Consider the following 10,661-nt stretch of genomic DNA (forward strand, 5'->3'; position numbering starts at 1 on the left):
AAGATATACATTTAAAAAGTATTTTGTGTTTTGAATTATTTGTTAATAATTTTAAGAAAATTGTGTGTGTTGTTTTGAAAACCCCCCCCCCAAAAAAAAAAAAAAAAAAGATTCAAAATTGTTACCAAACAAGATGGAGAATTTTATTATAAAAATCTAGTAAGTGAAAGTGGATTAATCACGACAACCAGTGTCGCTAACACATTTTCTTTTTTTCTTTTGTTTTTATTTAAATGAAGATATTAATAAACAATTAAATTACAAAATACTCAAAATTATTTTATATTTATATTACATTAAAACGCTTTATTAAATAAATAAATAATACTCTCTTAAAAAATAACATTAACAAAGACATCATTCCATCCCTGTAGGGATAAATGACTTGCTATTGGTTACATGGAAAATGGTACGAAATTGTGTTTTGTGCGGTTTACTGTAGACTGTGGTCTTTGCGTGTCACTGTCGATGCCAGCCTCCGATGGGATCAATAACAGTTGATGTAACAGTTCGGTCGATACTAAAAAGTGGTAATATTCAAATTCATCAAAACTCAGGGACATATTAGGTAAGTGCTTATCTTTTTACTTTTCGCTTAAAATTGAACTGTCTCTACAAAATGGCTCACAATTCATAAAATGATCAGCCCTTGAAACAAATTATCAAAGTAACAATAAAATCAATGTGCCTTCACAATTCAACAAAAATTTTGATTAAGTTTGTGATGTATTTGGGTAAGTGTTTTTTTTTTATATTATAATGTGACACAAAAATAAAAATTATTTTTAAAAATATTAAAAAATAATAATAATAATAGTGTGGTCATCTTCAATTGAGAATATGAATGATTGCATGACCACTCTTAACCTATTTATTACAGTGGCATTGTAGCTATCTCTGATCAATATATAGGTGGCCGCGATAGCAACCCCTAGCTCATTGCGGTGCTCTCATATCCACCCCTCTCATTCATGGAAAATGTTAGATTTACAACACCAACACAACAGGTACACAACAACCCCTCACATGAGGGTGGGCCACACACACTGGGACCCACCCTCATGTGAGGAGTTGTACACTTGTTGTGAACTTGTGATGGTGTAGTGTAGGAATCAAATCCCGATTAGCAAATGAATCATGAAACATCTTTTAGTAAGTAGGCAAGATAAGGATCATTTTATTCCTCAGTTGAAATGGAGACCAAGCATTTAATAGTAAACATTTAATGTCATTATATTTGATGGTATAAATGATGCCACATTATTTAAATTTTTTAAATGATATATCAAGATATTTATTATATACTATCATCTATACTATTAGATACAACAATATTAAATATTAATTATAAAATGACTAGTAAAATAGAGAGGATTCTGCCGATTAGAGCATTCATAGTAGCCTCATCAAAGTACTTAAAAATTACTTTTCTCTATTATGGTGAGCCACTTTTATAAAATTCTCTCAGCAGTTTCACCATTTTAACTATTCACTATCACTATTCCTTATAAATAATATTTTGTTCATATTTATTTATTATTTATCTATTTAATCTTTTTATACAACAAGCTACCACACACCTTCATCTTAAGCTTAGATCATTGCTAAGAAATTCACAAAAGTTTTAATTTGCTTATCAACCAAATTCAATAAATAAATAAATAAAAGATAAATAAAAGAACCACAAAGTTTATGTCAGTGATAAAGAAACTCTCGTGTCCACGAAATAAGGACATCATTGAGTGTGAGAGATGAGAGAGAAAAAAAAGTGTGCTGATCATGTGAGAGAGAAAGGATAAACAAAATTATTGAGAAAGTTTATAAGTGAATATTATTCATCAAAATTGGTGAGTATTTTCACTCACCAAAATTGTTTGATTAAAGTGGTAAGGTTACTGGGAGTGGTTTTTTAGTGTTTTCATCAAATTGACTTACTAAAAAACTATTTTGATGAGGCTATTAAGATTTCGTTTGAGATTGCGATTTCGTAAACAATAAGTGCAATTTTAAACCAAATCGAAAAGCATAAATCGTTTGGAAACTGTGTTTTTAAAAATTGCGATTTGAAAATGTAGAGAATTTGTTTTTCCAAATCGCATGTCAGATGGTGCTTTTTTAAAAAACGCAAAATTTTAAAGGTTAATTTGCGATTTTGAAGGCACAACTGCGATTTGCCAAACGCTTAACTGCATTTTTTAAAAAAACCACTTCTTCAAATCGCACATTTCAAAATCGTTATTTTAAATAGTTATTTTTGAAATCGCAAACCTAAACAGACCCTTAAAATGCCCTTATGGAATAACTTCTCAATGTTCTAGTCCAAGCATCTTCAATGAAGTCACAAAAAAAGCCCACCAAAAATGGGCCTTATTTGGTGCCATCATCATTACTAGTACCTACACGATCATCATGCTGACGGCTGCAGCACTCCAAGTAGCCCAATGGCCCAAATCATATTGCAATTGCTCGAAAAAAAAAAAAAATGAAAATGAAAGAACGGCCGCTCAAAGAAATTTTGCGGAGGGTTTTTTTTTTTTTTTTTTTTTTTTTTTTTTTTTTTTTTTTTTTTAAACACGACTGGAGCAAAGAAAACTACGTGGGTTGGTATTTCCCGCCATCAATTTATATTTTATTTATTTTGATGTAAAATAATTTTTATCGTAAAATATATATATATATATATATATATATATATATATATATATATATATATATATATATAAATTATTATTATTATTATTATTTTTTTTTTCAGTATTTGACTTGCACGAAAAAATTTTCAGCAGCAAAAAAAGAAATCCGTTAACCGCTACTGGAATTCGGCAATGTCCGGTTGCTGTTGTCAGAGCAAGATTCCAGTCAAATACGGTGGAATTCCGATTATATTGGCCGGAATCCGACTAAATTGGCTAGATTTACTCGAAATCTAGCCTAATATAGTCGGACTCCGGCTGTATGGTTTGAATATGGCCATATCCGGCCAAAATCTGACCAGCTTCAGACCAATTTGGCTAGAACTGGCCGAAATTTGGTTCGTCAGATTCCGACAATCAAATACCAAAATTCGGGGTATTCGGCGGTAGATTCGAACTATCAACAAACTCAAATGTCCGACGGTGACGGATTCCCATAAATGTACATATAAAAATGAAGAGTTTAAATATGAAAAAATTGTAAATCGTTTTCCAAAAATTAAAGAGGCTTTTATGATCAAATTGAAAATGATTTTCGTTGACTATTATTTTCTCCCCCACCAAACATTGAGAAATGCCGAAAATGAACAACTGCCATTGGAATTCGGTAATGTCTGGTTGCCGTTGTCAGATTTCAATGAGCAACATTCCAGCCAAATACGATGGGATTCCGATGTACTAGCCAGAATCCAGCTAGATTTGCTTGGAATCTGGCCTAATATGGTCGGACTCCGGTTGTATGACTGGAATCTGGCCATATCCAGCCGAAATCTGATGAGATTCAGACTAATTTGGCCAGAACTGGCCGGAATCTGGTTCATCTGATTCCAGCAATCAAATACCAAAATTTAAGACCTTCGGCAGTAGATTCAAACTATCAACAAACTCAAAATGTCAAGCGGTGACGGATCCCCACAAACGTGCATGTAAAAATGAAGAGTTTAAATTTGAAAAAACCGTAAATCGTTTTCAAAAAATTAAAAGAGGCTTTAAAGTCAAATTTAAAATGATTTATTTTTTGACTATTATTTTCGCCCCTACTAAACATTAAGAAATGCCGAAAATATTTTTTTCAGAAAACATTTTACGCCGAAGCAAATGGAGCAGAGTGCAAAAAATAAAAGGTTGTCTCAATAGGCATGCTTTCTTAATTAAGCAAATTCACAGTAGATGAAAAAAATTTATCATTGGAAATTCTTGATATTATTCATGGGCTTCTTGTTCAGGCTTTTTTGTTGAGTAATGTTAGAGGTACTAAATTTTGTACGAAGAAATGAATACTAAAATAATGTGAGGCTTATTCATTGATATCTGTTAAAAAAAATTATTAATTATTTTAATCATCTCCAATTAATAAATTTTATATCATCTTAATATTAATCTCTTGGTAAAAAATTTAATATCTCCCCATCACTCTTTTATTTTTATTTTATTTTGTTTTTGGGACGGCGGAAAAATTTTTCAGTAACAACCCATGAAACACAAAACACAGAGAAGAAAAACAAAAGGTGGATCCAGGCCCAGAAGGTTTTTTGTAACCGATCCATTCCACGCGTCACATTTCTAGTTATGTTTGATGGAAATGCTCGTACAGCCAAAACACCACCACTCGTCCACTCCCTCTCTGCAAAAAGCAAAAACCCCTCCCTGTTCTCCTTTCTTCTGTCAAAAACCCTAAGCACCCAAATCATCAGACCGTCTGTCCAAAATGTCCAAGAAACTGGACATGTCTCTAGACGATGTGATCAGGGACAGCCGGAGATCGGGAGGGTACAATGGTAATTCCAGGGGCCGAGGCCGGGCCTCCTCCGGTCTCGGCCCGGACCGTCGGTTCGCGGGCCGCACCGCTCTAAGAACGGCGCCATATTATGCTCCACAGGTGACTTGGGCCGTCCGTTCTCTTTCTCATTCTTCTTTACATATTTTTTTTGATAAGTACTTTATATGTTTGGTTGCCGAGAAAATGATGGAAAAGAAAATGTAGTTACAATTTGGAGCCTCACTCCATTTCTTGAAAGACAAAGAAGAAGTTTAACCGAGAAAAGTAGCTAGGGTTTATGTACGTTTCTGTTATATTTTCATTTTTTGGGTTTAGGGTTATATATGTCCGTACACTCACGCAGAATTTGTAATGCAGCCAATGCAAATGAATCCGATTTTTCAGCAACAAGTGATGAATCCGATTTTTCAGCAACCAATGATGTTGGGTGGGGGATCGAACACAGAGGAGGGCACAAAACTTTATATATCAAACTTAGAGTACGGCGTTACTAACGAAGATATTCAGGTTGGAACTTTAATTGATTTTATATATGTTCGTGATTTTTTTTTATTATTATTTATTTATCACCAATCTGAATTACTTTGCCACTTTGTTATTTGAGATTTCGGTTACTCTTTTTTCTATTGGGTGTGTATTTATAGCAAGTGCAGATATGCCGTTTTTGTTTATTTGTTATTGTTTTATGGAAGGTTTTGGGCAAGATCTCTCTCTCTCTCTCTCTCTCTCTCTCTCTCTCTCTCTCTCTCTCTCTCTCTCTCTATATATATATATATATATATATGAGAGATAAGGTTGAGGATATGCCATTTCTGGCTCTTGATACTAATGATTTTTTCTCTAGAAGGGTAATGTTGCCTAATGTACTCATTGTAGGATAGATATGGCTTGTAATAAGATTTTTAATGTTTGTTTCAGACTGGCCTCAAACTGTGTTGAATAAAGAACAGATAGTAAGTGTCTACTTATAGCTTGTCTGTTTTGTTTCTTTTGGGGGTTTCAGTAGCTGGAACCCACTTTGCCATCTTCAAGAGTGTGTGTGTGTGCATGTATGCACGTGCAAGCAGTCATTCGCGTCTGCATGTGCAAACACGTGATCGTCTCTATGAGCTAGTGTTGAACTCTTAGCAGTTTGTGCTGACAAGTGACAAATGATGATGCTGCTTTACGATAATTCATCATTTCACATTCCTTGATCAATTAAATTTTCTCTCTTCCTTTTAACTGGAGTGTTGTATATGAGCTGATCTTATACCTACAGTCAATTATTTCATTTTTATCGTGTTGTGTGTCGTACCTTGATGTCTTCATTAATCATATTACATTGGCATCTAAGTGGAAGACATTGCATCTTTTCAGGTTCTTTTCTCTGAGATTGGTGGCTTAAAAAGATATTCAATCCATTATGATAGGAGTGGAAGATCAAAGGTATTCTATAGCATTAGGTTGGTCAGGTTCTTCTGTTTTTCTTTTTTTTTTTTTCTTTTTTTCCTCTTCCAGTGACTTTGAAAGATTCTTTTTCGTTTAGGGAACAGCAGAAGTTGTCTTTCTACGCCATTCGGATGCACTAGCAGCTATCAAGAGATACAACGATGTTCAACTTGATGGGAAGCCAATAAAAATTGAGCTTGTAGGAGTGAATTTGGTTGCTCCTGCTGTTGTGCTTCCTAGTACAAATAGCATATTAGGAAAACCAAGTGGCGCCTTCACAAGGTATGGAGTTATGTAACCTATTCTGTATTTCTGTGATTTTATATGCTACTTCACGAATTCCATCTGGTGGGCGGATTAATGGGGACCATATAATCATTGAAAATATTTTACTAATCATACATGGAACTTCAGTGCTTAATTTCATTTTCCATTGAACAAGAGAAGAAAAGAAAGTTGGGATTGAATGTATTTCTACGTTGTAGTTGAGTGAAACAATGAATTTTAAGTTTTCTGTGTTTTTGTATATTTGAGGCCATTGTCAATGATCTTGTGAACTTTACTTAAAATTATATTCTGCATCACAAATAGTCAGTGTAGGATGCAAAATGCAAACATAGATTTCAATTCTCCCCCATCTGTTCAAACCACTTAGTACTGAGTGGCTAGTTTGAGCCGATGGCAACTCTATGAAATGCAATGTTTTATCAATGACCGACTGTTGGAAAAGAGAATTTAAATAGAGCGTTATAATTTTGGTGAACTACATAGAATTAGCTTACCTCATCAAGTCATTGTTTTGTAATCTTTAACACTACATTGTCGTATGACTCTCTCTCTATTTCTTGATCAACATAATTTTTATTGTCTTTGGACAGTGTACAAGGAAGGTATGGTGCTGGGAGTTGGGGTCGTGGTGGTGGTGGTGGTGGTCGTGGCATTAACCGTGGACCTGCAAGAGGTCTCACACGAGGGAAAGATCATGTTGAGAAGTTATCTGCAGAAGATCTTGATGCTGACTTGGAGAAATACCGCCTTGAGGCTATGCAAATAAACTGAAGATCAAATCGTAGTTGATATTTTTGGTAACTCAGCATGGCTGATGCATCTTCCAAGTATGTTGGTGGTTTCTCATGAGGTACTGTGTGTTTAGATGTGGAAATTTCAATTTGAAGATACTGGTAATAGATATATGAGTGATGGCATTACTTTTTTTTACTCCTTATAATTTAACAGTGTAGTTTAGTTTGTGACCTATTCCCACTTCATAGAGTTGGTTTTTGTCATGCAAAATGCCCAGGCTGCCTGTGCGCATAATGCTATTCCTTTGAAATTACTGTTACACATCGTTCGCATTTGTCTTGGCGATATGAGCAGTTGAGTATTTTCTTTCCTCTGCATTCTTTGGCTCCATTTGACGCAGCTTCTCTATCAATCCTCTGAGCGGTTACATTCAGCATGTACAGTGCCAATTAAACGGATTGGGTCCTCTCCATTTCAAGTAAACCAAACCGATCAGGATTCTTTGAGGAACAATTTTATGCTTTCAGATTAGATTTTACAGCTTTAATGGCATATATGATAATATTGCCTCGTTATTTTCTTGAAATTGAGAGGATCTTATTTCCGATTAAGCGCACGTTCTGTTCTTGAAAAGATAAAAATGATAGAAAATTGAAAAAAAAAAAATGTTGTATCATGGTTGTCAACCTTGATGGGAAAATAGTCAAAATTCCAGTTCTCTCTGTCTCTACTCTCTAGCTCTTTGGTTCAAGACCGCAGCCATGCAATTGCTAAAATGGACAGAAATTAGTTACAAGTTGGTTTATAGTTAATTTTTATAAATCAATTTAAGTTGGTTTATAGTTAATTTTTATAAGTCAATTTAATAAAGTGACATGTTCTTAAAGCATGTGAAAAGCATACTCACATGTTAATGGGACGAGTGGTGATGGGTGGGGAACTCCCGACCGGCTCCCATCCCCCACTTTTCAATAAATAAATCACTTTTATTCAGAAAGTGAGTTTTTTTTTTTTTATTATTATTGTTTTATTCTTTGTTTTTGAATAAAAGTGATTTATTTATTGAAAAGTAGGGGATGGGAGCTGATTGGGAGTCCCCCACCATTCACTACTCTAATGGGACATATGTCAATTTATTAGACTAATTTGTATAAATTAGCGGTCTCTTTATTAGAACTCCCATAGGGGAGCCTCTTTTTTTTTTTTTTTTTGGTTCTGTGCAATAACAGGAAAGGGAAGGAGGAAAACTGCAAAAGGGTAAGAACAGGACAGCTACAAGGCAAAAGACAAAAATTATAGAACCCTCCGCTCTTCTCTTCGTCACCAAGTAATGATAATTCTGTTCTTTGGAGAACTTTACCAAAAGGCTCTTTCTTTTCTCATCTATCTGAATGGAGGATTCCACAAAGAGGTTATTTTTTCCTCTCGTTAATGGGATTCAAACCAATGATTCAATCTTCTAGTATGTCGACTAAGCAAACCAATGCCCTAAGCCACTTAGAACAAACTTGAAGATTTGCTTGAAGACATGCTAAGAAGGAAAAAATCTTTTTCCTCTATGATTTGTCTTTATTAGCATATGACATAAAATTAATACTCTCGTCCTCAACTTGATGACAGTCAAAGCCCTATCTCTTTATCTTTACTAAATCTTATAACCAGATGAAAGGATGAGATCAAGTATACGATAAGTTTGGTGGATTATTTTGTAAAAAGCAAAAAATTTATTGGCTAGCAACAATGAAGACAACTTTACTTTATTCAAAAGTAAAGTAAGGACAATTAAATAAAGTAAACAAGAACTATACCTTTCATTCCACTATAAAATAACATCCAACTCTTTTACAAGGATCATCAAAAATGTAAAATAGTCCTAATTAGTATTTGTTGTGGTGATAGCTTCATTCACCATCTTCTTCATTGGCTTATATTGAGATGAATTTCTCATTCCATCGTTTGTCAGCTGTCACCAGTTTTGATAATTACATGAGCATGAACTTCGACATTATTGTGCAGATATTTTCAAAAGAAAAAGATCCACTTCATTTAAAGTAAAATGGAGAAAAACTATTTAACAGTCTAAATTAGAATTTACAATATCTAACGGTAGAGTAGTGATACATGGGGGACAAACAGCCGTCTCCAATCTCCCCCTTTTTTATTTTTAAAGTAAAATAAATCAAAATTTATCATTTGATGTACAAATTTATATTTTTTTTGATTAAAAAAAACAAAAGAGGATGATGGGGGATGGTTGTTTGTCCCCCATTTATCATTTTCTTTAACGGTATATATGTTGGCTATGTTATCACGTCATTTAAATTTTTAAATGACTTAACATCATCTACACCGTTAAATACTATAAAATTTAATCTTGATTATGAAATGATTCTTCTCAATTTCACTTGAAACGAAGAGACAGGCTAAGGCTTAATTATTTGAATAATGGGCCGGGCTGGGTTGCCTTGGCCCTATTTGGAATATCGTTAAATATGCAAAAACTTGTATTGTAAGATTGTTCATCTTAACGAGCAATTCAAAAGGTTGGAGCCTCTGTTCGAACTGTTCGTTTTTTTCTATTATATTACAATAATATTTTTAATAATTTATTGTGGAAAATGCAACTTCATCTCTCTCTCTCTAAAATTCAAAATCAGGAGCAAATGTCTTTGTGTTCAGTGTCCACATACTATCAATTGACATTGTGTTTATGGGTCTTCACGTGCATTAACATAACATAACATGAGAGAGAGATCTAAAAAAAATACTGTAGTATGATAACACCTAATAAAGCTGCTGATTAGTGCTGATGGAAAGAAACAAGCCTTGCAATTACTAAATATCCAGTTCCTAATATTATGGACTGACCGAACCATGGTGCCCATCCCACAATTAAAATAGAACTTTAGGTGATTATACATACATGGTTTTCTTGTCATGCACGCATGTGTGTGTGTGTGTGTGTGTGAGAGAGAGAGAGAGAGAGAGAGAGAGAGAGAGAGTACTCCCATCCATTAATGTCCACAACTTGCATATAGAAAAGAGTCCCAAAGGGCTAAGAAATCTATACTTGATATTAGGAAAAGAGCTAGGTTGGATAGAAAAGAGCTCCCGGAGGTTTTCTTGGTGATGCGTGAAGTGTGGCTAAGAAGAAATAAATTTGTTTTCCAAAGAGGTTTTATTCCTCCAGAGCAACCTGTCTTGAGAGCCAAGTCTACAGCTTCTGGTTTTCAAGACGCTTTGCAAAAGGAACCTAGCTCCAATGGGATAGTGGGTCGAACTCTCCCTAAATGGCAGGTTCCTGCTGGAGGGTGGTTGAAGTTAAATTGGGATGCAGCTCTTAACATGCAGTCTAAGAAAATGGGTATCGGGATAGTTGTGCGGAATGAGAAAGGGGAGTTTGTCGCAGCTATGGCAAGAGTTCTCCCCTCTATCAACGACCCTACTGTAGCTGAAGCCTTAGCAGCATGGCATGCTGTTACTCTGGTGTTGATAAGGGATTTCAAAAAATCGTGTTGGAGGGGGACTCTCAAGTAGTGGTCTCAGCTCTTAACAAGGCCCAGCCAATCTGGAGCTCCTAACGGACAGTTGATAGAAGACGTAAAAGCGAAGGTCAAATGTTTGCAACATGTGGAGATTATTCTTGTCAGTAGAGCTGCGAACCTTGCAGCCCATTCTTCAGCTAAGTTTGCTATTTCGCAATTGTTAGATGAATTGTGGACGGAGAAATACCC

General features: G+C 34.7%; 2 protein-coding genes across 2 annotated transcripts; both read left to right on the forward strand.

Annotated features, from left to right (window-relative positions):
- The first annotated feature begins 4,276 nt into the window (after nucleotides 1-4,276).
- Nucleotides 4,277-7,304, forward strand: LOC133863787 (THO complex subunit 4B-like). The gene is made up of 5 exons (XM_062299881.1): nucleotides 4,277-4,572; nucleotides 4,831-4,980; nucleotides 5,833-5,901; nucleotides 6,002-6,186; nucleotides 6,783-7,304. The coding sequence occupies exons 1-5, from the start codon at nucleotides 4,402-4,404 to the stop codon at nucleotides 6,961-6,963; spliced, it is 756 nt and encodes a 251-aa protein (XP_062155865.1). The 5' UTR covers nucleotides 4,277-4,401; the 3' UTR covers nucleotides 6,964-7,304.
- Nucleotides 7,305-10,056: 2,752 nt separating this feature from the next.
- LOC133863403 (uncharacterized) lies at nucleotides 10,057-10,464 on the forward strand. The gene has a single exon (XM_062299346.1). It carries the CDS (start codon nucleotides 10,057-10,059, stop codon nucleotides 10,462-10,464), a length of 408 nt encoding a protein of 135 aa, XP_062155330.1.
- The last annotated feature ends 197 nt before the right edge of the window (nucleotides 10,465-10,661 follow it).

The sequence above is a fragment of the Alnus glutinosa genome, chromosome 3 (genome assembly GCF_958979055.1).
Source record: "Alnus glutinosa chromosome 3, dhAlnGlut1.1, whole genome shotgun sequence".
In the NCBI taxonomy this organism is placed as follows: Eukaryota; Viridiplantae; Streptophyta; class Magnoliopsida; order Fagales; family Betulaceae; genus Alnus; species Alnus glutinosa.

Bases quoted from the DNA above. Each gene is read 5' to 3' on its own strand.
- LOC133863787 (XM_062299881.1), top strand. From the start codon at position 4,402: ATGTCCAAGAAACTGGACATGTCTCTAGACGATGTGATCAGGGACAGC. The intron at 4,573-4,830 runs GTGACTTGGGCC...TTTGTAATGCAG, and splicing joins CGCCATATTATGCTCCACAG to CCAATGCAAATGAATCCGAT. The intron at 5,902-6,001 runs GTATTCTATAGC...TTTTTCGTTTAG, and splicing joins ATAGGAGTGGAAGATCAAAG to GGAACAGCAGAAGTTGTCTT.
- LOC133863403 (XM_062299346.1), top strand. From the start codon at position 10,057: ATGCGTGAAGTGTGGCTAAGAAGAAATAAATTTGTTTTCCAAAGAGGT.